We start from the raw sequence: 26,954 nt of genomic DNA on the forward strand, positions 1-26,954 counted from the left end.
ATTCTTCTATGTAAAAAGGGAAAAAACCCATAAGTGAAAAACTTCTAAGGGTGTAAAATTGAAGAATTCAAATCTTCTACCTGTAAGAGTCGGGTTTAAATGTAAACATGGAACCTTGAGGCAGGAATTTCAGGGCATAATTGTGACTAATCAGGCCAACACTATCTAGTCATACTTTAACCAGAGAACTGAAATGGCTGAGTAGCTTCTGATTTACTTGATAATTAGATTTGTTTCTCTAAGAAGGTTGTGCAGCGAAATGGAAATTTCGGGTAATATCACAAAGTAAGAAGAAAATCTAATAACAAGTAACTTTCATTCTTTATTAACTGAGCCTTAATCCAATGCTCGGCGTGGTTCCCACTGCAGATTAACATCTTCATTCCGACAGATAACATGTTTGAGGTCCGTCTGCTGAAGAACACTTCTGGACTCGGCTTCAGCTTCAGCCGAGAAGAGCATCCCCCTGATGAGCCCAATGGCCCCAGCCTGGTGAGAGTGAAGAAGCTTTTCCCGGGCCAGCCAGCTGCAGAGAGTGGCCGCATCAACGTGGGCGACGTCATCTTGCGAGTCAATCAAACCTCGCTGAAAGGACTCTCACAACATGTTTGTACTTCTTTTTTTTTGTGTGTAATTGGAATTCAAATTTCTCAGCAGCATTATTTTGGTCATTATGTTTTTTTATCACATATATTTTTGGGGGCATTTGTTGGCACCTAGGAGGTGATATCAGCCTTACGAGGAACTGGACAGGAAGTGACGCTCCTGCTCTGTAGGCCTGAAAAAGGTGTTCTTCGAGATATGGACGCCTCAGCTTTGGTGAGCTGCTTAAAAAAACAACAACAAAAAAAAATACATTTTTATATTTACAGTTTGTTAAATAATAGAAATAAAAAATAACATATTTCTTCTTAGACACCCAAACCATCACCCAGGAAGGTGCCTGTAACCATTACAGAACCCAGTCTGAGCTTGAGCAGGACAGCATCTCCTCCTGGGACGACTTTGAAAACCCCCGTGGAAGAGGCTCTGGCGAGGCTGAACTTCAAGAGCCCCGGCCGACACAACAGCTACAGCGACAGCACCGACGGTGATGAGGAGGTGGAGAAAGCCTTCACCTCCAGCGCCTTTGAACACAGCTTGCAAAACTGGGACATGAGTGCCTATCAAACGCCCGGTGGCAACTCAGAACTGGGACGCTTTGACAGCTCTGGTCACCTGGATGGCACCTTCCACTCAGCTTTTTATTCTCCGATCCTCTCAAAGACAAGATTGGACCTCAGCAACAGGTACCTGATCTGTTATGTACTCCCTTACAATTGTAAACATTTAGCTTAGGTCTGAGTTTTCTACATGGCCCTCAACATTATGAAAAACGGCATATTTCATCACAGGTGATAAATAAAACGGAGAAACTTTTCAGTACCTTTCTGTTATCTGCTGAAAGTCTTGCTTCTCTCACCCTAAACATTCTGTAGCTTCCCTTATCTCCGTGCTTCCTTTGATTTTATTTTAGACACTTCACCGACTTATAATTTCTAACTTATTTTTGTTTGATGAGAGTTGATGTATCTGCACCTGTCATCACGTGTTGTGCATTCTCCGAGCAGGAAGTTATTTAAGACCCGATTTCAGTCACTAGCCAGTTTCTTGATGCATCTTTGGTTGTTCTTTTTGAAAATATTTCCTTAAATCTTTTCAAATGTTTTGAAAGGAGTTCTTCATCACCTGTGGAAGCTGATATGGAGTCATCTCCTCCGCCTGTGATATCCTCTGCCTCTGCCCCCAGTCCTGATCCCCTGCCCCCTCCAATGTCACTACCCTTAAAATTTAAAGTCCCCAGCAATGGACAGGATGTAGAAGAAGTGATTCCGGTAAGGACTTGAGAAAAGAGGAATGGTGTAATTTAAAATAAGGATCTAGATTTGTCCATACATGTTCATTCCTATAACATTTTTTTTTCTTTTTTGTTTAGGAAGCAGAGCTGATGATTTCTTTGTTGAAGTCAGAAAAGGGTAGCCTTGGTTTCACCCTCACCAAAGGCAACGATCAAGGGTGTTACATCCATGACATTGTCCAGGATCCGGCCAAAGCAGATGGAAGGCTTAGGCCTGGGGACCGAATGATCAAAGTATGAATTCACAGCAATGTCTTCATTTTTGTTTTTGTCTGTTCATTTGAATAAAAATAAAACAACTTTAAATTTTATTTCTAATTAGTTCAGATTGAGAGTCGCATCTTTTTTTTATTTTGATCATTGCTGTATCAGTATTGGATAGGTATTTAAATTAATTTTGAGCTATTCCTTTTTGTGGATGCATTCTTTTCTTCCAACAGGTTAACAACACAGATGTGAGTTCAATGAACCACACTGAGGTGGTCAGTCTAGTCCGTGCTGCTCCTCCTCTTGTTGATTTGGTGGTTGGAAGGATTCTGGAAGCTCCCAAATTCCCAGTAGAAGCCCATCTGCTCCCTGATATTTGCTTCAGGAGCAGCCAAGAGCCACTGGGTAAGAAACGTCTTTTAGACGTTAAAATATGTTCAATTTGTAGGTCGACTCTTTTGTATTATGAATTATTTCCTCTGTCTAAATTAACTCCTATCTCTTTTTTTTGTTTGTTTCTTAGGATTGGTCCTAGATGGGGGAAGGGACAGCATTTATGGAGTCTTATTTGTAAAAGATGTCATACCAGGTTCACCAGCCTCAAAAGAGGGAAGCTTGAAACCACTTGACCTTATCCACTACATTAATGGGGCTCCAACCCAGGACCTAACTCTGAGTGAGAGCACCAGACTCCTGGAGCTCTCCCTGAACGACCTTTGTCTGAAGGCTACACGGTATTACGCACTCAACATTTGATCTATCTAATGTCTAGCTTGTGCTGTTTTATCTTGGTAACTTATATAATGTCTACAAATAAATTCAGAACCTACATTTTTTACTTGTTCTGTTCTTTGTCTCTCAGAGATGGAATGCCTGTATCTCCTGAACATAAACATGTCACTTTTCTGGACAACATTGGCTCCAAGCTGTCATCCAGCATGAATGGTTTGTTTTGCATGTTGAAGACTTTTTGGGGGGGCTTCATTTCATCTTGCCTTTTTTTTAATGTAACAGTAGCAATTTTTTGTTGCTTTAAGGGTTTCTTAAAAGGAACGGTTCCAGAGACACTGAGGATCTCACTGGACTTTGTCCTGCAGAGGTGAGTCAGGAAACTCATTTTAAGTTTTTGTGGTAAAACTTTAACTTTTGTTATTTATTTGTAAGTAAGCCCACACATTGTCCTTCAAAGGTTTTCAGGCTCCTTGAACTTTCACTTCTTTATCTTGGTCTATTTAAATAAAATCCAATAAAATATATTACAGTTTGTGGTTTTTATCTGACAAAATATGAAAAAATTCCAAGGAGTAGAAGTGTTTTTGAAAAACACTTTAAACATGTTTCAGCGTTTCTGACAAATAGAGTCACAGTGAGTTTCTGTTAAAGGGAACCTCATATTTTTCTTATTGTGAGTGTAGGAGGAGATTATAACGTTGGATCTAGAGAAGCCACCGTCTGGAGGTCTTGGTCTCTCTCTAATTGGAGGGGAGAGGGGAATCTTTGTGAAGTCCATCACTCCAGGTGGCGTCGCAGAGTCCTCAGGACAGCTGCAGGTTGGAGACAGGCTGCTTAAAGTGAGTACTGTTAGACTTTTGTTGTTTCCTATATAATCTCTGCTTGTTTTAATAGATTCTTTTTTAAAATGTATTTCATACAGAAGCCTCAAACACAATACTCGGCCTTTTTGAGGGTTTTAATATGACCGACTGTCTTTCATCTTCTAGGTAAATGATGACCTAATGACTAATGTCTCCCACACCAAAGCTGTCACTACCATTCGAAAAGCTAAAGGTCTGGTACATCTGATTGTTTCAAGACCACCTGACCAGAACCCAAACACCTACCTGGCCTATCTACCTATAAACTCTGACAAGTGCAATGGTAACACAGGTACAATCCAGAGCTTCAGTGCTGCTCTTCAGGTTTTTATCAACAGCTGCTAAACTTGAATTAAAATTTTATTTTTTATTTTTTTAGATCTGAGTGAGGACAGTGGAGTGACCACTAAGCTTCGGATGTTGGTTGAACAGAAATCCACCAACATTCTTGCCATACCACCAATAGGTACTGTAGATAAAACAATAGAGCGAATGAACTCAGAGTGTAAAAAAACTTGAAATTGCCCTCTTAGTGTTTCTAATCTACCTTGACAGACTACGACGATGGTCCTCTGGAGGAGAAAAAAGACACAGAGCTTTCAGAGGACACAGACTGTGATGGATCCTCTTTACCTGAAGACTCTCCTGTGGTACAAATTCAACATCACACTTAATAAAACTCAGCCATTAAAATGTTTCTTTATTATTAAATCGTTCATTTCTAATCCAAACAGAGTTCTCGGAAAGCAATGTGGCAAGAAGAGAGTGTTGACGACCCAAGGAATGAAAAGTATGGATTTGGATGTAAACTTTAGCAAAATGAAGGTTGTATTATCATGTTTTCTGAAATGCGTGCACCGTTTCTGCTCAAAACAGCAGCTACCTGCAGATGAGTGCGGTGCAGCCAGAAGATGAGGACTTCACATGGGGAAGTGATGAGCTCCCCATAGAAAAGATCAGCTCCCAGTCAACAAATGGTACGGTTTCATTTTTTTAATAAATGAAACTTGGGATCTGATTGGTTTCAGGAAGGAGATATGAATGATTTAGTTCTGGATTTATCTGTTTATTTCGCACAGACAAGTCAATCATCACTAAGGACGAGTTGACCACTTTACCCCTTGTCAGAGTGGTTCCTGGTGGCCAGTACACAGGAACTAATCTCCACTCTAAAGTCCGTGTGATAAAGGGGCTCCTGGACCAGAAAATCCCACTTCAAGAATTTGAAGTAAGTTTGGATGTAAATGCCTGTAGTTGCTGGTACAGGACCTGTTTGTAGGGAATAGATGGGGTTCGTCTACAGGCCAGAAGAATGTGAGATTTCATTCTAGTTTTTGTTTTTGTTTTTTTTTCTGGCTGGAACGCGTTTGGACAAATATTTGCATTCCCAGACCTTACTGATGTTGACGTTAGTACTGATAAACCTTGCGGCAACATGGTCAATTATTCTTCTAGTACGTTAGCTTCCTCCACCAGACCAGAAATATGTTTCTGTTTATGAAAATCGAACTGCAAATATATTTTTGTCTGCTCTAATTTGGAATCCTCTCATTTCTCAATTATCACACCTCCCAAGTTTAGAGATGTTCGCCCAGAGTTTTAGTAAAGCGTAACAAATGATTTTTGATAAAAAATTGAAAACATTAGTTTTTATCTTTCTATCTGTTAGAATCTTCAGAATCTACAGCCACTCGATGACTGCTTAGTTGGTCAGACCAAGGAGAACAAGAAGAAGAACCGCTACAAGAACATTATTCCATGTAAGAAAAGCATCATAGCTTTTTTCACTTATGGTTTTTCAATTAAAACTAATAATACTAAGCTCATATCTCCTAGTCGACACAACTCGTGTGGTTATTGGCAAAGATGGCGGATACATTAACGCCAACTTCATCAACATGCAAGTGAAGAATGAGCACTTCAAGTACGTCGCCTGTCAGGGACCTTTGCCCACCACACTGGGCGACTTTTGGCAGATGGTGTGGGAGCAGAATTCCAACGTGATAGCCATGATGACTCAGGAGATCGAGGGCGGCAAAGTGAAATGTCAGCGGTACTGGCCGGACACGCCGAGGACGGCTGAGATGGTGGACGACAGGTTGCAGATAACGCTCATCAAAGACCAGCACCTAGACCACTTTGTCATTCGCCTCATTGAGGTCAAAGATGTCCAGGTGAGCACGATTTTATGCTGATTTACGTCTCGGGCAGATTAAATGAGATCTTTAACATCCATGTTTTTCTCTTTTAAGACTAATGAAACAAAGCTTGTAACTCATCTGAACTACACCGGATGGCCTGACCACGGAACGCCCTCTCAACCCGAGCATCTGCTCACATTTATTTCGTACATGAGACACATTCATCGATCAGGACCCATCATCACACACTGTAGTGCAGGCATCGGTCGCTCAGGGGCCCTCATCTGCATAGATGTGGTTCTGGGCCTCATCAGTAAAGATGCAGATGTAAGTGTGCAAAGTTTTGTTTATGAGGCAGGTTTGTTTCATTGGTATAATCTAATAAATGTTGTTGTTTTTTTTTTTTCTTTAGTTTGATATTTCAGATATTGTGCGAAATATGAGACTTCAGAGACATGGAATGATCCAGACAGAGGTAATTATCTTTGATGTATTTAGTAGCTGAATTTATTATATTAATATCTAAATTGTTTAGCTCATCTTTCACTGCTGGTTTTGTTTTTATAGGAGCAGTACATTTTCTGCTATCAAGTGGCCCTCTATGTCCTCAGATGTCTTAAAGCAGAAGAAAACATCTCAGGATAGTAACCATATCTTCTAGATCCTGGGTGACCAGTCAGAGCAAAGCAGAACAAGTCAATACAGGCAAAAATTGCCAAATTACACTGCTTTTTAATGCCTTAATCTATTTTTTTCTCCAAGAATGAATCATTTAAGAAGTATATTTTCTATTTTTGCTTTTTGTTCTCTGTAGCTGCTGCTCTTTTTCACTGCATTTATGCAAGCTGCTGATTGTATTTCCTATCAAACAAGAGAACATTCATGTTTTATTTTTCCTTTAGATTTTTTATTTTATTGATGATGAAATGATTTAATATTTTATGTGGAACATTTATGTGTATTTTGATGCTTGAAACTGGCCTTGACAGAATACTGTGTCAGTATTTGCTATGTAAATCTATTATACAGTTATTACATACTGCCTGAGGCAAATGGTAAACTGAAAGTGTACATATTAATCTCTGGAAAAATTAAACTGGATATCTTTGAAATATTATGTAGAGGAAAATTTCTTTTAAATAAGATCAAATATTAAAAGTTTTATTTGTCTTGTCATATTTTATTGTTGCGTTTATTATTGCATTTTACAGCTGTTGCATTCATGCCATGTAATACGATTGCAGTCACACTCCAAGCTTCAATCATTTGATCGCTAAACACAATTCTGGTGGACAACAAGCTCCCAAAATATCAGAAGAAGAAACGTTGCTGTATTTACTGTTTGTTGCTTTACCCCTGCGACATAGATGCCATACAAGTGACTGCAATCTAAAAAGTATTATATGGGCTGAACTTGGTATGTGTTATGTTGTGCTCTATTGAAATGTTATTGTTTTACTTCAAGTTTACACAATAAACCATTTTGAGTCTGAAGACTATGAATGATGTACATTGCGACCTTCACAATGTAGCAGCCTTTATGTGTCACTGAAATACATTTTTACACATTTTTCTTTGATCTAGTTCTGTATATTTTAAGGCATTTTGAACCTATATACCAGAATGCAAGCATTTGAACATTTAGTGCAGACAGTAGCTGACGACTTCTACCACTATGTGGTGCCAAAATATGGATTTTATTTTAATTTTTTATCTTTGAGCTAATTGAAAGTATTTTTTCTGGCATATTTTGTAATATTTGGAAATTACAGTGCACAGAGTTCCTGTGTAGTCTGGAAATGTATGGAACATAATTTAATTTTCTAAGTGCGGAAAAGTTGAAAATATTTGGTTTTTTTGCGTTTTTCTTATTTTTTATTTTTTGGCCTAAAAGTTGTCCTTCCTTTGTCCCTCAGAGTTCCTGTCACTTTTCTTTTCTCCCTTCATTCCTGTCTACTTCTTTCTACATTTCTTCCTTGTGTCCTACTCTCTCTTCCATCCAGTCTTAGTTTCTTCTGTCCTTTTTTGAGGCCTTTGTTCTACTTTCTTTCCTACCTGCTCTCCTTTGTTCCCTCCTTCTATTTTCTTGTTTTTTGCATATTATATATTTCTAGGCCTGTATGTTGGCATATTTACTATAATTTTTTGTGAACTTTAGTATTTCATTTAAGTCTATGCAAAGGACTTGGTATTAAGAAAACGGGTCCAGAAAAGTAGAATTTTTTCATGAAAAGTATGGAGGAACCCTGTATGCAGAATCACTGTTAAGAAAATAAAACTTAATATTCACTCGTATGGCCATTTGTTGAAGGGTTCCATATAATTCTGCTTTACCTCACAGTTTTCTTATTTATTTTTTCGTTCAACAATGGAGGACATACCAGTACATTAAATCTAAGTTAGGTGTAAAAAAATTCGGACTGCCTTAGTATTTTGAAGCTACGAAAGTATGCATAGGGATTCTAATTTTAGAAATATTTAAAAATTAAATTACTACTTTTTGGATGAGTGCAAAAATCAACAATATATCTGCTCAGACTAGCTGCTAAATTATGTAAACTATATTCAGTTTTTTAATCATTGGTGCAAATAACGGGAATAAAATGCAAATGTGTGGGTTCACTACTGAGCTCAATTACATTAGCTTAGGATGGGAAATTGAAATATATTTATGTATGTGGATATGGACATTTAGTACTTTTTCAGAATTGTTATAGAATATTTTAGATAAAGTCCTAAATCCAATTAAGAAGCTGTGGTGGGCAGGAAATTGCTTTTCCACAAATGCCCACCATCCAATCTGAAAAAGTCTGAGCTATTTCACAATGAATGGGGCAGAAATGTCAGTATTTATATGTCCAAAGCTGATTGAGACAGAGGTGAAAAGTTTCTTAGACTTAATTGCAATAAAGGGATCTTTTACAAAGTTTTCACTCATGAGGGACATTACAAATATTTCCTTCTGTCTGCTGTATTCAACTAATAAAGAGCACCTCTCTCATTTGTCAAAATTCATGGAAATCATGTCATTGTAATAAAGCTTTGGAGAGCTCCATATAGTCAACAGCTTAGATGCTTATAGTTGAGCCACATTGCCTCCTTGTGGATAAATTGATTTAAATCAGAGCAAAACTAAAACATAGTCTACTTATTTAAATCATCTGCTGTCATAGTATAATTGATAATTTCATGAGCAGAAGGTACTTTGTAAAACTATTTAGTTTAGCGTTAGAAAAAAAATCTTTCATTAAAATGTTTACAGATATTTTTTTATGTAAATCCATCAAATTTGGGCAAGTGAATTTGTAATATAATAGCTCAAAGTAGAAATCCATGATCTTGCTTTTCCTAATTAGACTAAGAAAAAAAAATCACACTAAAACATGTTATCCATATGCCTAATTTATGGATTATTCATAGATTATCCACAGGCTAATTTGTGGATCAAAATTCATCATGAAAAATGTATTATGCTGATAGACAAGCTGGCGTCAATAAAATTTTTGTACAACATTAGCTTTAAAGGAAGTTTATTTTTATTGCTCATAAGTAAGTAACTCCATGCAAAACGTTAAAAACAGGGATTTTAACAATCAAAACATAGAACAGGCAGCTTTAAACTCGAGGTTGCAGCACTGCCAATTTGAAATATAGATATCTTGAAATTTGTTATAAATATGTTCTCTAAAATATATGACACACTCTGGAAAAAAAAAAAAAAAATCACTATCCCATTATTTTTGCAACAAGGCTCATTGTTATAACATTATTTCATTATCTTCCCCAACGCAACATAGTTAGTTTGACTAGAAATAATCTCACTATTGATTTAAAAAAGTTTCGAGGAATATATTTTTGGTTATATCATATAACGTGTTGCCAATAAACTGTCCTGGCCTAGCAGAAAGCGGAAATGACGACCGCGTAGACGGACGTGACGTCGGCCCCCGTGTTTTGTATGTAATGGCAGCGTACACATTGGCCACGCTTGCCTTATAAAAATAGGGTTTTTTTCCCTTAATTTTTGACACGTCTTGGTTTGAATAATCTGTAGTCATGCCGGGGAGGCAAAGCAACAAATTACCCAACAACCTGCCGCAACTTCAGAATCTCATAAAGAGAGACCCGCAGTCGTATGTCGATGAGGTAGGTGCTGGGAGGAAACACCATCGTGGGTTAAAGTTGTGTAGTAATTGTTTTTAATGCTTCTCTTCGGCTCCAGTTTCTCCAGCAGTACCGCCATTATCAGTCCAATGTGGAGATCTTCAAGCTGCAGCCTGACAAAGCCAACAAGGACTTGGCGGAGCTGGTCATGTTCCTGTCTCAGGTATCCCAGCAGCATTCACTGTGAGACAACATGGGCAGCAGAGAGTGGGTAGAAATGTGTTGAAATGTCTCCCTGCTCTGCAGGTGGCTCACTGCTACACGCAGCAGCTGTCCACGTTTCCTCGGGACCTGTCTGAGTTATTAAGGAGCTACCACACTATCATAGAGCCAGAACTGCGAATGGTGAGAGGCCTTAAAAAAAAAAAGATGTGCAGCATCATGGGATTTTAAGATGTACAAAGATTTTAAGTTGCTGTTGATGGCGTCCTTTTGCTCTTGGCAGACTTTCTGCAAGGCGCTGATTCTTCTGCGGAATAAGGATCTTATCGACCCCACAATCCTCCTGGAGCTCTTCTTTGAGCTGCTGCGGTGTCATGATAAACTTCTCAGGAAGGTCAGCCTGGAAAATATAAACACACCCATTAAAGTTCTTCACGTTTTTCATTACTGCGACGATGTTGTTTATGTGGTAGACCAACTAGGAGTGGGCAATATGGGCATAAAGTTATATCTATCCTATTGTGGTACGGTTGTAATAACAATAAAAGTAACAATGATAACTATTACTTATTTTTTAGGGAACTGTATGGCTGTGACTCTATGGTACAGTAATTACAGCCCCACAAGCACAAATACTACTCTTGAAAAACATGCCATTTGTAATATGCTTCTTTAGGATAGCAGTGATTTGTCTCTAAAGTGCACACAGTAACTGCATTTAATCATTCAAATTTATTGATTTTTTTAATACTCATTAAATAAACAGTGGGGAAGAAATGTAAAAATAACAACTCCGACAATGACAGTTTTACTTAAAAAAAAAATCCTATTAATAATAAATCCAAATCTTATGTTAAATAATGTACCACAATAAATGATAAACGATGCGATAAATGCCCACCCCCTCAGACTAACACAAGTAATGAATATGTGTGAAATGGAAATATATATATATTTTTTTATCCTCAGACTCTTTACACACACATCGTGACAGATATCAAAAACATCAACGCAAGGCACAAAAACAACAAGATTAACACAGTAAGTTGAGTGTATCAGAGTCAATGTCAATTTTCTGTGATCAACCAGCTTAAAATGATCATCCTTGTATTGTGCTTCGTTACAGACCCTGCAGAACTTTATGTACACAATGCTGAGAGACAGTAACCCCATAGCGGCAAAGATCTCCTTAGATGTCATGGCTGAGCTTTACAAGAGGAACATATGGTGGGTTTCATATAAGATCCGTGAAACCCGGACGTTCCTTGTGAATCGTTGTGTCTCATTATCTGATTGTATTTCCACTCAGGAATGACGCCAAAACGGTTAATGTCATTACAACAGCATGCTTTTCCAAGGTGACAAAGGTAGGCTTTTTGTTTAGAGGGAAGGGATACATTTCTCAATCTGTACTGAGACATAAATAAATAAACATGATGTGCCTCTCCGCTAGATTCTCGTCGGAGGCCTAAAGTTCTTTCTGGGCAAAGATGAGGATGAAAAAAACGAGAGTGATTCGGAATCCGAGGTAAGTTTGACGCATGAGGTGGTCACCCGTGCAGGCGAGACTGTCTTTGAAACCTCAAAGTAAAAACAAATCTTTTTTTTTTTTTTAGAAAGAAGGAACGTCTGCAAGAGACCTGATGATGAAATACTCGACAGGCAAAAAAACCACCAAAAACAAAAAGAAGCTGGAAAAAGCGATGAAAGTCCTCAAGGTAGCAGTGTCGTGAAAATACAGAAGCATGTATTATATCTGTGCTCTTCTGAGGTACAGTCGGGACAGTCTTCATTCAAAATACTTAGCAATGATGTGGACCTGATGTACTACACAACTATGAATGTTTCCATTTTAAGTTGGAATAAACATAGGGTTGTCCTATTTTAATCCTGACCAGAAATATGCATTTTATTTACACATGTTGTTGTCGTGTACTGTTTGACTGTTAATTTGGTGTCATATTTCTAAACTAACTGCAGAAACATAAGAAAAAGAAGAAGCCTGAAGTCTTCAATTTTTCGGCGATCCACCTCATTCACGATCCTCAAGGTATGCTCACCTACTGTCTCTGTGCTCTTATGCAGTGATTGGCATTCTAGTTTACTGAGCAGCTAACCATCAAGTCAATCTTTTGATCAAGATTTCTCAGAGAAGCTCTTGAAGCAGCTGGAAAGCTCCAAGGAGCGCTTTGAGGTGAAGATTATGATGATGGAGCTCATCTCTCGTCTGGTTGGAATCCACGAGGTCGGTTTTGTTTTCGATTCAGCATGTCTCTATTATCTTATGATACGACAAATCAATCAAATATTGATGTAATCATTTTTGCTATTTGGCTTCTGCAGCTCTTCCTCTTCAATTTCTACCCCTTCATCCAGAGGTTTCTGCAGCCGCATCAGAGGGGTAAGTGTCGCTCGGTTTTGTGCTGCGCTTTGTTTTGGAGATTTTTCTAACGGTGCGCTGCCGTCTCTGCAGAGGTTACAAAGATTCTGCTGTGTGCCGCCCAGGCTTCACACCAGCTGGTTCCACCTGAGGTACATCCTAAGCTCACTCTGCAATTTACAAAGATTACACATCAGGGTGTGAGATTTCGTATGTGTGTTGCTCTCTGCAGGTCATTGAACCTGTGATCATGACTATTGCCAACAACTTTGTGACAGACAGGAACTCTGGGGAGGTCATGACTGTCGGGTAAGTAGTTAATTCACATTTAATAAATGCCCAAATAATGTCCTTTTTCACCTCTTTGTGGACAACTTCGTTAAACTGTCAGGGTTTTGTGATGCAAAAAAAAAGAAAAAATGACGATGTTTAGTCATTTTATAACTTCCTCCATATTTATATTTACATATTTCCTTGACAGTTAACTGAGTCATAACTAATCCTAAAGGGGAAAAAGAGAGAAAAATAAGTTTAGTTGTTTGGTTTTAGCTTTAAGTATGAACCCCTTAAAGTAAAAGTATGTAACTTTTATATATATTTCTTTTACATATGTTGTGAGACAGATATTCTGTGAAAATATTAAGTCCTCTGCCTTCTCCCAGTTCTCCCAGTTCTCCCAGTGCTACCTAGAAGCAACTAATAATAGCCAGGAGGAGGATCTTAGCACTGTCAGTCATCTCTGCTATACTTTGTCATAGTTTTAATTTAAGGTTGTGCACAGTAATGCACCAAGTTTATTGACACATTTGAGAGATCGATCATATTTGCACTTTTTAGCATCAACGCCATCAGAGAGGTGGCAGGCCGCTGCCCGCTCGCCATCAATGAGGATCTACTGCAGGACTTGACTCAGTACAAGACCCACAAGGACAAGAGTGAGCAGATTTTCTTCTATTTATTTATTAAATCGTTTTGCATTTTTTATATATATAATTTCATATTCACACTGTGTTTTGCCACATTTTCAGATGTAATGATGTCTGCCAGAGGACTGATTCAACTGTTCAGAAATCTCAATCCACAGTTGCTGCAGAAAAAGGACAGGGTGAGCTCATGATGTGTGTCAAACCCTAACTCTCATTAGCTCTAATACAGTGTACTCAATAAGGAACAAGAGGGACAACACAACATCACATTGAATTTATAATGTATGCTAAAAAAATATAAGTTGAAAAACTTGTTCCATTGCTGCTTTTTCAATTTTTAGCCCTAAAAATAAGTTGAGTATCTATAACTAAATCAAATTTGTTGTGTAGGGGAGGCCCACAGAAGCCTCCAAAGAGGCCAAAATAAAAGACTATGGAGATCTTGAGGCTAAAGACTACATTCCTGGAGCTGAGGTCCTGGAGGTGGAGGAGGAAAACAAAGAGGAAGATGAAGGTCAGCTACTGTTGTACTGAGGAACTATTGGGCCTCCATTACAGTGGTTAATATAGAAGTGATATCCAGTGTTGTCCTGCACATGCTTGAGAGATTTTTGATTTTGTTGGCAATGTTGTTCCCTATAATTCATCAGATGGTTGGGAGAGTGCTAGCATCAGTGACGACGACGAGGACGGAGAGTGGGTTGATGTTCACCACTCATCTGATGAAGACGCAGGAGAAGTGGTGAGAAGTGGGACACACAACCAGTGAGGCTGCAGAAACCTGGTGATTTGAATTCATTTTAAGTACTTCCGAAATTTCTCCAAGGCTGAGAAACTCCAGAGTATTCCAGCTGAAGAGAGAAAAGCGAAGGCAGCGGCGGTCAGCGGCAGCCGGCTCCTCACTCAGGACGACTTCAAGAAAATCCGTCTGGCCCAAATGGCAAAGGAGGTCAATGCTGCTCCAGGGAAGGGTCAGAAGAGGAAAATGGCAGACAGTGACAATGAAGAGGACAAGTGAGTAACACAAAATAGAGCAATATTTAAGATCTGCCTTTTAAAATTTTGTGTCTGACTTAAAATCTTTTTTTTTACCTACTCATAAGAGATTTGAACCTAGTTCCGTTCAAGAAGCTCAATAATATACAAAGAAAACAAAACAGCATTCAACAGAGTTCTGTCTAACCTTCTTACTTTGAGTCTTTATTAGATTTTATATATATATATATATTAGGATCAGATGCGACGTCACACTGTGTGAGAAAACCATTACTGTAAAGCAGGGTTTTATAATAATTTATAAAATGATCTTGATTTTATGTATTGAAGAAAAAAAAAAATTTATAGTTTAGCATCTGTTTGCTATTAACATGTGGATTTACTAACCTGGCTTTTTTTTTTGCAGCTCAGAAAACAACAGAGCAAAATATTGAAATAATTTTTTACTCTTTTTCTTCAAAATTTCAGAGGGGAGCTGCTGACCCTGAGACACATCGAGAAACTGCACAAAAAACCAAAATCAGACAAAGAAACCCGACTTGCAACAGCCATGGTAACATCTTACTCCTGCTTTCAAATTTCACGCTGAATTCGAAGTAACTGGATTTGTGACCGATGGACAGAGTTTAATAATATTACTCACCAATATAATAAGCAGTTATTCATGACCACTAAAGGTATGTTTACTGTCTAGGCCGGACGAACGGATCGAAAGGAATTTATGAAGAAGCGGACCAAGCTGAACCCGCATGCCAGCACCAGCAACAAGGAAAAGAGGAGGAAGAAGAACTTCATGATGATGAGACACAGTCAGAATGTCAGAACAAAAGGCAAACGCTCCTTCAGAGAGAAACAGGTAGCTCAAAATATATATAATTTTTAATTTCTCTATAGCTAAATCACCTGTTTTGGCCAGAAAGAGAGAAATATTTTGACTTTTGGAATTGAAATAGTTTTTTTTTGTATTTTTTTTATCCAGCTCGCGCTCCAGGCCGCCCTCCTGAAGAAGAAGAAGCAGTACAAGTAGAACAAGCAGGAGGCACTCATGCTGGCTCTGACAGCCATCATAGAAATGTGACTGGGTCAAATAATATTGTACATCTTTTAAATGGCATGTAAACGTACTATCTTTATGTATTTTTGTGTGCAAATGTACATAAACTTACACTCTTGACATAAATAATCATTACTATTTGGATAATGTTGTGTGACTTAATTTTTTGAACATCCCAAATTTAAATAGTAAACCAAAAGTTTTTGCAAAGAAGTTATATGTACAGAAACAGTAATAATTGTTGCTTCCTTCAGTTTCCTCCTTTTCAAGCGAGTGTAATTCTCGTTTCAGGTTTCCTCATTTTTACAATCGCTAGCAGGAATTTGCAGACACAACTCCGATATACTGTAAAGAAACTTATGCCAAGGTGCAAAGATGTTAATGTGTAATTTTACGAGACTTTATTGCACAAGTCAACTATGTGTGCAATTACATTTTAACATTTCATGGCTTTGCCTGCTACTCTCTTAGCCTTAACTTTGGGTCCTAGTGTTCTGTACAGGAAGTCCTGTTAGGCAGACTCAGTAATTTAAATGTCAGGATGAACTACTGACAGAATATAATTGATACTCTGGTTCAAAGTTGAATTTAGCACTGTTTTATCCACTGATTTCTCAGTGATCCCAATTTTGTTATGTATTTCAGAGAGAAACTTAATTACTTTGGGATTTGGAGATATCCATGGTTGAATAAAATTAAATGAGTTAAAATAAAATGCCTTCAGTAAAATTTCAAATAATTATTTTCACTATAATTGTCTTAAGCTTTTTTGTGAAATCTGGGGAGGGGAGGGAAATCTGAGAAAATACAGTAAGCTACACAATTCTGAGTCTGGGTAAAATTCTTTAGTCTGTTACCAAGGTATTATTTTCTGAACTACAATACCCATGAAGCACTTGCGGTCATAGCAGCCGTGCCAAACGTTCCACTCAAAGAAGCCGGCATTTTATATCTTTCTACGATATGAGGTATCTAATTTATATATGTTGGATATAACTTAACATTTTTAGAACAATTTACTGTAATTTCTATCATTCTGGTATGAGTATTTTGATAGGTTCATGGTTAAATCCTCGCCGTTCCCTGCCAAGCTAGCTGTCATGCCGTTGCTGTTAGCAAACAAGCTAAGCGTCAACATACCGTTAGCCTAGCTAGCTTAATTTATCATGTTAATGATCGTCGAAGCGATTAATTTGATCAATTGACGACGAATTACGAAAACTAATGGCCTAGAAATAGGGTTGTAAACTACGTGGTAACTAGTTTTTAACCGTACATGACAAATCTGTGACGTGCAGTTTAAGCTGTGATTTAATTTTAGCTTTCGTGCTTTGTCTTAACAAACCCTTTTTATAGCTGCAGTACCTTTGTATAATATATAATGTTTTTTCCCCCATGAGTCTTGAATGACAGTCGGGGTCAGGTATGCTAAGGATCTTTTTAATCATATTGATTCTTAACATTTATCACAGCATTGAATAAATTAAGATGTCCAATATAGGACATCTGAAACTTCTAGCATACTATTTGGAGGAAAGTGTAGAGCACACCTGTGAACAGATATGTTTGTTTTAAAATGGGTAACATTTTATCCATTTTATGAATGTTACTTGTGTCACAAGACATTGAAAAGATGTGAAAAATATAACTCATCCTTGTCGAAAACAGAAATACTTGTCAGCTGAAAAAGTATGAGAATCAATGTTAGCATTTCCATAAGTCTGCATTGACATGTGAAAAGAAAACATGGAATAGAAAAATATTTGGATTCTTTATCCAGCTGACAACATGATAAATATTAAAATTTCTAGAAAATAAGCCATTTTGTGGATTTAAAATCCTAGATGGATGTAGGAGTGCTATATTCATCCAAACGTCTGCCAGTGTGTCTTTCCATCTCTTAATGTAAACTCTTCATCATCCCATTCCTGTCTCTCCACCCGTTCCTCCATTTTGCATTTCCAAGTGTCCTTTTGGTGTTTTATACATAATACATTTATAACCATTTATACATGGTTATAAATTTGAGTAGATGTACAACGGGAATAATTTTTTTTTTCACATATAATAGCAGGAGGCTTTTGGTTACCTGTGAGACTGAAAAGTGCTGATCTGTTTTTAATTGAGTGGATGTAACTTGATGCCTCAAAATGTCGAGGAACTACAAAGTGAAACAGAGCTGATGGAACTCTTTTGATCCTCAGTTTGTTTGATGGGACTTGATGTTTTCTGCTCTCATAGCTGAGAGGACTAGTGATGAGGGGTGATACACTGAGCCTATTCAGAGTCAGGCGTTTAAAGCTTAAAAGATACAGTACAGCTGCCATGAGGTGTGGGTGGAGTTTCCACATTGCGTTTTGTTCTCTGACTCTCAATGACAAACAAGTCTAAATGGTTTTGGCTAATGGCTAAATAGGGTTTTCATCGGATTTATCAGCAGGTAAGATTTTTATGTAATCTTTTGTTGTAAAACAAACAGCTACTGTAATCACTTTTTTTTTTGCTTTGCTTTTATCACAGGGCATCACACTATAACCCTGTTTCAGCTGCACATAAGTTTACAATATGTTATTGACCGCTTCAAGGTGGAGTTATAAAAACTTTAGTCACATTTAGGATGTTTTGATGACTGCAATGAAATGTAATACTTGTATCAGCAAAGAAAGCCTGTTCAAACTATAGAGCTCACTTTATTCAGATTGTTAGGTGACATAAAGTCCTGAAATGTCAAATATTACTCCTATCCATATCTTTCAGCTGCCCAGCTGAAATATTTAGTCTGTTCTCATTATTATGGAAATTCCTCAACCTGACCTCTTCGGTATTTGTGGGGAAATGCAACATAAGGTTGCTAGATTTCTATTTTTTTATGCATTTAGAAAATGGTCAGTGTTGGAGAAAAAAGGGCTATGGTAACATTGATGCTAAGCAGGGATGTCCCAGTCTGGTCCTCAAGATCTACTATGCTCCAACTGTGAGATGCATCACTGGCTTGTTACCAGGCCTCTGTGGAAGAGCCATTTGATTCAGATTTCAGATGTGTTGGAGAAGGGAAGCCTCTAAAAGTTGTAATGGTGTGTTTCTTTTTTTCCCCTTAAATGTGTGGGCAGCTTTAATCATAACAATCCTCTTTAAACGCAGACTCTAAGATCTGTCCAGTTGAGGTTTCCCACTCGCCTGCTTTCCCATGCCGTGGTTTCTTTCCTCGAGCAGTTTATGATATTTGTTTCTCTTCACCTTTGCAGGTGTCATTTCCTGTAGCCCACCATGGCACCGGGGGATGTGGTGCCAGAGCATGCCAAACAGCAGAAGACCAAGGAGAAACGTCCAGGAAACAAGGCACCAAAGTCAGAATGTGAGGCGGATGGGTCATTTGTGTTTGAGGCTCATGAAGCCTGGAAGGATTTCCATAACTCTCTCAGGCATTTCTATGAAGTTGGCGAGCTGTGTGACGTTACGCTGAAGGTAGACAGGGACCTGTCCTCTGTTTTCTCGCCAGAATTAAGTTAAATGCACCATGTTTTCTGTGTCATGTATTTTGTGTTTCTCCTTTTATAGGTTGGCAGTAGGTTGATACCGTGTCACAAGTTAGTTCTAGCTTGTGTTATCCCCTACTTTCGGTAGGTTTAGTTTTTGTCGTATATACACAAGATATCCTTTGGTTTCTTTTCTATTTGTTTGAAACATCTGTCAGCAATTCAATTTTCACGTGGAAGCAATGAGCCTGATCCATTATGACAACACCTTGTGTGCCACTCAGTGGTAGTTTTTAATGAGGACAGTGTGGCTTTCTTTAAATTTATGGGTCATTTTGATGTTTTTGGTTGAACATGGTACCTGAAATCAGTTAACTGTTGTTTTATCTCAATATTTTCAACCTTCTGAGTCACTATTCCACATTGTGGTATCATGATGGCAAATAAGCAACACTAGCTGACTACTTATAAACAACATGCAAAACAGTAGTTGAAATTTCTTTTTTTGTTGAGAGGAGATTTTTTTATTTTATTTTAGGTAATAAAATTTCACCACAAAATTAACCATTTTGGTCACAGATTGGTTGCATTTTTTTTTTCTTTTTTTATCTCCCATATCAAAGTTTTAGGGCTTTGTTTCTCTCCTCAGGGCAATGTTCCTATCAGACATGTCTGAAGCCAAACAGGATCTTATAGAGATTAAAGACTTTGATGGAGATGCCATTCAGGACTTGGTGCACTTTGCCTACTCCTCCAAACTCACTTTAACCGTCGACAACGTTCAGCCACTGCTTTATGCTGCCTGCATCCTACAGGTAAACAGAGAACTCGCTCTCAGTAAGCTCTTTAGTTTAATCGAATGTATAATTTTGAATTTTATGTCATAATGTGTGAATGTGCTTCTCTGCTTGTCTCTGTCAGGTTGAGTTGGTTGCCAGAGCATGCTGTGAGTACATGAAGGCCCACTTCCACCCCACCAACTGCCTGGCAGTCCGAACCTTTGCAGAGAGCCACAATCGAGTGGACCTGATGGACATGGCTGACCGCTACGCCTGCGAGCACTTCACTGAGGTGGTGGAGTGTGAGGATTTCACATGTGTGTCACCCCAACACCTGCGCACGTTATTGTCCTCTTGTGACCTCAACATCCACTCAGAGACACAAGTGTATAACGCAGCTGTGAAGTGGCTGAAAGCGAACCCACAGCACCATGAAGCCTGGCTGGACCAGATCATGTCTCAGGTTAGAGAATTAAGATTTTTGTGGTGATTTTATGGTTTTTGTCTTCATCGGCAAAGTTCATTATGAAAAATGTTTACCTTGACTACAGTTAGTACTAAAGGATTCCTACACAGCATAGGACAGTAAGGAATTTAGTTTCATTTTCTCGGTTTGTATGGAAAAGGAATGAATGCAATTATTTTAGACTTTATTTCACATGTCTAGAAGTTGTCTGTCCTTCATTCTATTCAGTCATTCTTACTAGTGTCCTTTCTTTCTTGTCTGTTCTTTCCCTTATCATGTTTTCTTCTGTCCTTGTGTCTCAGCACTCTTCTGTCTGGCCTTTTTTCTTGTCTGTTCCTTGTTTTCTAGTTCAATTCATTTTTGTTCATTCTGTGCGTCATTCCATTAAATTGCTTTTCTCCTCATCCTGTGCTAATAAATAATTTTACACATCTCCTACCTACTGTATTTACTTAAGAATAATAATAATGATATATAAAATCTACCCTTTATAGAGAAATATTTCCCATAAATTTAGATAGATTTCTAGTATTTTAGATTTTAAACTGGAAGGAAAGAACTAACATCTCAAAAGTTGCCTCTCAAGAAGTCTGGACAATTCACCTTGAAAATCTGTATCAACTCTACATATTTCATTTCTTGACTCAGTTGTCGGAACCACTGCTCTGTCCAGGTGCGGCTCCCGCTGCTGCCCGTAGAGTTTCTGACGGGAACCGTGGCAAAAGAAGAGATGATCAAGGGGAACCTGGACTGCCGTGACCTGATGGATGAGGCCAGGAACTACCACCTTCACCTGAGTAACAAGGTGGTTCCAGACTTCGAGTATTCTGTCCGTACCGTCCCAAGGAGGCACACCGCAGGTACTGCTGTCACGGCAACAGTCAGTAATTTCTGCTGTGCTAAAAAGACGCAGCTACTTACTAGAAACAAACTGGGTTTCTGCATGCATATGTAACAAATTCAAAGTCATGCCTTTTAAAGTTTGATGAATTAAATGTTCTTCTCAGTTTGAAATTTGTTTTTGCATATAAAATCTGAAAAGTGTGGCTTGTAATTGCCTTCAAAAGTCACTGGAGGCAATTTGTTGGACTGAATTTTATTTAAGAATATCAGAGTTTTGTAGATTTTGAAAAGCACATCCAGGGTTATGATTGTAATGTGACAAATGTGAATCAGTTCAGTGGGTATGATGATATTTGCTGGGGCACTTTATACACCTCTACATGCTTTTTCTCGTAAATTTTGTGTTTGTCTTCAAGCTCATAACAATCATTTTTTTGTGTTTCGATAATCTCCTTGTTTAGGGGTTCTGTTCTGTGTTGGGGGACGGGGAGGTTCTGGAGACCCATTTCGCAGCATCGAATGCTTCTCCATTACTAAAAACAGCTGGTTCTTTGGTCCTGAAATGAACAGCAGGCGCCGTCATGTGGGTGTGATATCTGTTGGAGGTAAAAGGAGATTCTTGTTCAAATGTTTCAGAAAATAAAGCAAAATACGATAAACATTACGTAGCTTACACAATACGGAACTCGGTATTGATAAAGTATTTGTCATAAATTTGAAGAACTCCCATTAATATTATGTTTGCCTGTTTGTTGTGAAGTTCCTCCTACATGTTGGGTGTTTCTTTCCTACCACAGGTAAAGTGTATGCTGTCGGCGGCCATGATGGTAACGAACATCTGGGGAATATGGAAATGTTTGATCCACTCACCAACAAGTGGATGATGAAAGCCTCCATGAATACCAAAAGGTACACACAATGTGACACATGTTAGAGCGCCGTTTCATTTATTTGAATTCATTTAACTTAAACGTTCGCTTTTTTCAGGAGGGGAATAGCACTAGCATCTCTCGGTGGTCCCATATACGCCATTGGAGGTCTCGATGACAACTCCTGCTTCAACGACGTAGAACGTTACGACATTGAAAACAACAGCTGGAGCGCCGTGGCTCCGATGAACACGCCCAGAGGAGGAGTTGGATCTGTGGCTTTGGGGGTAAAAGCATGAGGGAAAAATCAATCATTTATTCTGTCCATTAGACGATTTGATTCTCAGCACGTTGTCGATTGCACGTTTTCTTTAGAGTTACATGTACGCAGTTGGAGGAAATGATGGCGTGGCATCACTTTCCAGTGTGGAGCGGTTCAATCCCCACCTCAACAAGTGGACGGAGGTGTGCGAAATGGGCCAGCGGCGGGCCGGGAATGGCGTCAGCAAACTCAATGGCTGCCTCTACGTTGTTGGTGAGAGAAATGTGGCGTCTCTTCGACTCTTGCCGGGTTATGTAACGTCGCTGGCAGCCATAAACAGCAAGTCTGAGAAATGCAGCTGAGATGTACAGAAAGTTCCTCGTTTTGATGCACACTCATCACATGCTTTGGGTTCACACCCTTCAGTTTTATACACAAAGGCTTGAGTTGAGACAAAAGTTCATGTTTTGTAAAGCTGTTTTGGTCACTTATTCACAGGCTGGGTTTTTATTGCAGAGTTTGAAGTTAAAGAGTTTCTTCAGCATTTATAGTGTTAGATTGCAATGTGAACGTTTAAGTTAATTACAATGTTATTCCACTCAGATCAGTTTCACACATAACTGTTTACATTATATACGCACTTGTTTTACATAAGGGCAACCATCTTTTAATAAATGTGTCTTTTTGGTGACGTTTCTAAGGTGGCTTTGATGACAACTCCCCCCTGAGCTCTGTGGAGCGCTTTGACCCCCGGATGCACCGCTGGGAGTATGTGGCAGAACTCACCACCCCGCGCGGTGGAGTCGGGGTTGCCACTGTAATGGGCCGAGTGTTTGCAGTCGGGGGACACAATGGGAACATTTACCTGAACACAGTGGAGGCTTTTGAGCCGAGGATGAACAGGTGAGGAAGAACATCACTGCAGTTCTGGATGCTGCAGTATCTGTTTTTCTTTAATGGTTGATATTTATTTATTTTTTTTCCCCAAAAAAGTTTGTGTAAGATGAAGATTTGTGGAAAAACATATCTGACGCGACACTAACAGCTGAAGTCTCCAATAAACAGAATGTTTGGAGCAGTTTGGTTGACCGCTTGGCTTAGTGTGTTTCCTCTCTGATCTGGTGGGTTTTTAATAATTTAGCTTGCTACATATTTCAATACAGTTTCAATATTTATCTTGCTTCACAAACTTAGCCCTTTGCTTAGATGGTCAAAAAATGTTTCAGCTACTCTCAAAGCACAGCGTGTGATGTAACAGATGGGCTCAGGAAAAAAATTGTTTGCAAAGTAAGTGAAATCCGAAGTACATCAAATTATGATCTGTTTACATTAAAACAGGGCAGGACTTTATCCTTTTTAAATTTTTACTGAGTATATAAAGTGATTTTTGTAAAATTCTTTTGAGAATCACATCATCCTTAAGTGTTTTCTGAGTTTTATTTATCAACTCATTGATCTTTGTTCAGCTGCAGACTTTTCACTGTTCATTCTCTAAAGCCCCACCTCTATAAATTTAATTTTAATTTCAGATGGGAACTGGTGGGCTCTGTGTCCCACTGCCGAGCCGGAGCCGGAGTGGCCGTGTGCTTGTGTCACGTCAGCCAGATCAGAGACGTCGGCCAGGGCTCCAGCAACGTGGTCAACTGCATGTGACGACTGTCCTGCGTTTGACAAGGTGACTGACTGCAGCGTCACCGTCAGAACCAATCACAGCACAAAGCACACAGCGAGCGAAGCTACTCACTTTCACGCTGCAGGCCGATGTTCGGTCAGCACACCGTATCTGAGGATGATTAGGGAAAAGTAACAGACTTGAATTAAAAAAAATACACACTGACAAAATTTTATGTTTCTAAACCTTTGGTGGTATTTGCAATCTTTAATGAAGTATTTTGTACTTTTTTTTTGTTTGAGTAGATATTATTTGCTGAGCTCTTATTTAAAGGAAACGTCTTGAGAATTAACGTATTCAGAATAAAGACTGTAACAAGGGGCCAGTATGAAAGGATTTAAAGTTCTCTCAGAAGACGGCCGCTACTTCGCTGCATTTGTCCAGAGTGATGTGACTGATCGGTTTCTTACTGGCTCATTTTTATCAGTTAGGATGTGAAGCTGTTTCCTTTACGCTCACTCCAAGTTTTTGTTCCAGCATTTTCAATGTTTTCATGTTCTCTCCAGTTTTCAGCTGAACTAGCTGACATTTATCCTTTGATTTATCCGTTAAGGATCATTGCCGGTCAGTAAAGCCTAGAAACAAATCAGTTCTCGCTTTCAGGACCTTTAACACTCGGGGACTCAACACTCCTGCAAGTGCCAAACAGAACAAACACTGACAAATCCAGTTGAAATCTGCTGAATTAATATTGCTTCTCCATTGCTGACAGAGGTGTCATAAAGAGATCAAAGCAATATGGTACACCGCCAATACAATATTTCCCTTAAAATTTGAGATTTGTGAATGATGATAGCTGGACTGTCAGAAATCCTAATCATTTTGTTGTTTTAGATGTGTACGCTATTCAGACGAGGTTTGTATCTGCAAATGGTCCATTATATTTCAATAAACATAGAAACATTTTTGTATAATCGAACAATTCCTAACTGTATAATCCATTGCTGTTCTCTATTTTCCTAGAATAGACGTGAGGTCTGAATATATTTTTGTCCAAATTAGGAAATTTCATGTTATATGTTCATACAGTATGTCAGTTTAGCACAAGTGGTTCTGCCATATGGAAGATTTCAAATATTTATAACCTTTGGCAGAATTTTCATAATAGGACTACAAATGACTCTTTCAGATATACTGTTTGTACAAGATAAATACAAAGTGTTGCACAAATCTTGTGTTAAATTTAACAATCATTTTCTAGCAAACTTGAAGCCAGTTTTGTGTGTTTAAATGTTAATGTGTGAAATGTGTGGTGTTTGACTATATTGTGCTTTATGAACATAGTGTTGGTATAAAATTATTAAATAAAGTTGTTTGAATATCATTTAATGGGGTCTGGGTTTTCTTTTCTCAGTCTAACTTACAGTAGTTGTTGGCCATATGGCAGGAATATTTCATAGTATTTTTTTAGTTTTTAAGCTATCAAATGTACTAAAATTACCCTATAAGAGTTTTTTACGAAAAAACAGCAACGTAGTTCTGGTTAGTTTCTCAGACATTCATCAAGGACTTAAACGTGACTTAAAAATGTTCAATGTGGATGAAAGAATTTTAATGAACTTTAAAATTAAGAATTAGGTGCACACATTTGATTCACACAGGTTTGAAAATGATCCATAGGCTTAAATATACACAGACTGGCCCTCAGTTAAACGGCTCCTAGCAAGTTGGAGAGGAGCCGTAATGATTTTCTTGCTGTTGTCTTCTAGCAAACTAATTCTCATTGGATCTGTAGATGTTTGTCTTATCAGAAGGCGTACAGGTTAAGTTGATTTCTTTTAGAAACTAGTTTTCAATTTGTTTGGGCCATTCCAGAAGTTAATGTTAAACCAGTGTATTTAGTCCAAAACCAGTTTTGAATTGTGTTTGGGGCACTTGTCCTGCAAAAATAACCAACTGTGTGCCTGTTTCAAACATATTGTGTTTATTTTGGGAGAAGTTGAATATTTTAAAAGTAGTCCTGCACCTTCATTATTCCGTTCACGTTGTGCCATAGACCAACAGACCATTAGCAGGATGCTGCCATTACTGTGCTTGACAACTGGTTCAGTAGCCTCACCATGACTCCTCCAAATATGCTTCATTTCATTGTAGCCAAACAATTACCCGTTCTTGGATGTCTTAACCGACTTTCTTTGATCTGAGGGTGACATTTTGGGTGAGATGTTTGAAACCTGGACTCAGTTTGATGCTCCAACTAGAAACAGTTGTAAACAAAGACCTAAAGTCTTGTAAGATTTATGATCTTAACCCCAATAACAATTTTTTAAAACTATAATAAAAACACATGGTTTGTTTCAGGAAGCTAGCAAATTTAAATTAGCTCTGTGATTTCTCACAAGAGGAGTGATGAAGTATCCAGTAAAAGTTTTACTACAGGACCTTGCTTGAATATAGTTGCCAGACTTTTGCATTACAAAAGACAAACATCATTCAGTAAGTGCAGCCTTTTTGTACAAAAGCTGAAAGGAGAAAGATACGTTTCTCCTTTCAGAGAAGGAGAGAAATAAATTTCTCTTGTGTTTTTCGGAAAAGTTCCTCGCTAATAAGTTACTAGACACTTCATCCATGAAGTGAAGTTGTATGAAGTATAAATAAACATTTCATTTTAAATGTTTTGTAGCATTTTATGAAGTCTTGTTAAAAAGTAACAGGTGGAAGCCGATCTGAGCAGTTTAAGTTTATTGGTGTCTGACATGTGGAGGCTTCTGGACTTTTGGGTCATCCTGTATTATGTTTACTCCTACAATCATCCTGTAATTACATTGTATAATGTTTTTTTATTATTATTATTTGTTTGCATACAACAAAGACTTGGGATTTTTGAGGAAAAAGACTTACAGTATTTTACTTCCTGTAGGTTTAAAGTTTCCTTTGTAAATCCAGCCTTGTAATTTTCTGAAAACACTATCTGATGCTCTATTTGAGTTACTTTCTATCAGTTTTTAGCAATTTGCAGCAAGGGTGGGCAGAACTGTTTTGGTGAGGTAAGTGTGCATTATTCTTGAAAAGTAAGTTAAGTAATGTGGAGGAAAGAAGAATATTAAGAAATAAACACAAATTGT

At 38.2% G+C, this 26,954-nt stretch overlaps 3 protein-coding genes across 7 annotated transcripts in view; all 3 read left to right on the forward strand.

Annotated features, from left to right (window-relative positions):
- Positions 1–8,129, forward strand: part of ptpn13 (protein tyrosine phosphatase non-receptor type 13) — a 47,943-nt gene extending 39,814 nt beyond the window's left edge. For all 4 annotated transcript variants that reach the window (XM_032569518.1, XM_032569519.1, XM_032569521.1 and 1 more), the window contains 21 exons: positions 392–606; positions 721–819; positions 916–1,289; positions 1,715–1,874; positions 1,976–2,131; positions 2,338–2,509; positions 2,628–2,838; positions 2,967–3,049; positions 3,142–3,203; positions 3,520–3,675; positions 3,826–3,991; positions 4,079–4,165; positions 4,255–4,349; positions 4,434–4,489; positions 4,576–4,676; positions 4,779–4,927; positions 5,369–5,459; positions 5,536–5,873; positions 5,952–6,167; positions 6,253–6,315; positions 6,408–8,129. In XM_032569518.1, the coding sequence (XP_032425409.1) occupies positions 392–606; positions 721–819; positions 916–1,289; positions 1,715–1,874; positions 1,976–2,131; positions 2,338–2,509; positions 2,628–2,838; positions 2,967–3,049; positions 3,142–3,203; positions 3,520–3,675; positions 3,826–3,991; positions 4,079–4,165; positions 4,255–4,349; positions 4,434–4,489; positions 4,576–4,676; positions 4,779–4,927; positions 5,369–5,459; positions 5,536–5,873; positions 5,952–6,167; positions 6,253–6,315; positions 6,408–6,485 (3,128 nt within the window). In that variant the 3' untranslated portion in view covers positions 6,486–8,129. The remainder of the gene's footprint in view (positions 1–391; positions 607–720; positions 820–915; positions 1,290–1,714; positions 1,875–1,975; positions 2,132–2,337; positions 2,510–2,627; positions 2,839–2,966; positions 3,050–3,141; positions 3,204–3,519; positions 3,676–3,825; positions 3,992–4,078; positions 4,166–4,254; positions 4,350–4,433; positions 4,490–4,575; positions 4,677–4,778; positions 4,928–5,368; positions 5,460–5,535; positions 5,874–5,951; positions 6,168–6,252; positions 6,316–6,407) is intronic.
- A 1,636-nt stretch (positions 8,130–9,765) lies between these two features.
- Positions 9,766–15,666, forward strand: sdad1 (SDA1 domain containing 1). Its single transcript, XM_032569871.1, has 22 exons — positions 9,766–9,986; positions 10,063–10,167; positions 10,251–10,349; positions 10,450–10,560; positions 11,136–11,207; positions 11,293–11,393; positions 11,476–11,533; positions 11,620–11,694; positions 11,783–11,884; positions 12,147–12,216; positions 12,308–12,411; positions 12,510–12,567; positions 12,640–12,698; positions 12,779–12,855; positions 13,384–13,481; positions 13,575–13,651; positions 13,863–13,986; positions 14,123–14,214; positions 14,299–14,486; positions 14,937–15,021; positions 15,163–15,324; positions 15,448–15,666. Exons 1-22 carry the CDS (start codon positions 9,897–9,899, stop codon positions 15,493–15,495), a joined length of 2,055 nt encoding a protein of 684 aa, XP_032425762.1. The 5' UTR covers positions 9,766–9,896; the 3' UTR covers positions 15,496–15,666.
- Positions 15,667–16,375: 709 nt separating this feature from the next.
- klhl8 (kelch-like family member 8) lies at positions 16,376–25,213 on the forward strand. Of its 2 annotated transcripts, none has more exons than XM_032569872.1 (12): positions 16,376–16,490; positions 18,768–18,987; positions 19,081–19,142; positions 19,648–19,813; positions 19,920–20,240; positions 20,917–21,103; positions 21,548–21,691; positions 21,884–21,995; positions 22,074–22,242; positions 22,331–22,490; positions 22,919–23,120; positions 23,747–25,213. In XM_032569872.1, the coding sequence occupies exons 2-12, from the start codon at positions 18,790–18,792 to the stop codon at positions 23,868–23,870; spliced, it is 1,845 nt and encodes a 614-aa protein (XP_032425763.1). In that variant the 5' UTR covers positions 16,376–16,490; positions 18,768–18,789; the 3' UTR covers positions 23,871–25,213. The 2 variants fall into 2 exon arrangements, with proteins under 2 accessions (XP_032425763.1, XP_032425764.1); XM_032569873.1 differs by lacking the exon at positions 23,747–25,213 and adding an exon at positions 23,211–23,740.
- The last annotated feature ends 1,741 nt before the right edge of the window (positions 25,214–26,954 follow it).

The sequence above is a fragment of the Xiphophorus hellerii genome, chromosome 8, assembly GCF_003331165.1.
Source record: "Xiphophorus hellerii strain 12219 chromosome 8, Xiphophorus_hellerii-4.1, whole genome shotgun sequence".
Classification (NCBI taxonomy): Eukaryota; Metazoa; Chordata; class Actinopteri; order Cyprinodontiformes; family Poeciliidae; genus Xiphophorus; species Xiphophorus hellerii.

What these genes read in the sequence shown, in the direction of transcription:
- sdad1 (XM_032569871.1), top strand. Translation starts at nt 9,897, where the DNA reads ATGCCGGGGAGGCAAAGCAACAAATTACCCAACAACCTGCCGCAACTT. An exon ending in CGCAGTCGTATGTCGATGAG is followed by an intron (nt 9,987 to 10,062) that starts GTAGGTGCTGGG and finishes CTTCGGCTCCAG; the next exon opens with TTTCTCCAGCAGTACCGCCA. An exon ending in AAACAAAGAGGAAGATGAAG is followed by an intron (nt 13,987 to 14,122) that starts GTCAGCTACTGT and finishes ATAATTCATCAG; the next exon opens with ATGGTTGGGAGAGTGCTAGC.
- klhl8 (XM_032569872.1), top strand. Translation starts at nt 18,790, where the DNA reads ATGGCACCGGGGGATGTGGTGCCAGAGCATGCCAAACAGCAGAAGACC. An exon ending in ATGCTGCCTGCATCCTACAG is followed by an intron (nt 19,814 to 19,919) that starts GTAAACAGAGAA and finishes TGTCTCTGTCAG; the next exon opens with GTTGAGTTGGTTGCCAGAGC. An exon ending in GGGTGTGATATCTGTTGGAG is followed by an intron (nt 21,692 to 21,883) that starts GTAAAAGGAGAT and finishes TTCCTACCACAG; the next exon opens with GTAAAGTGTATGCTGTCGGC.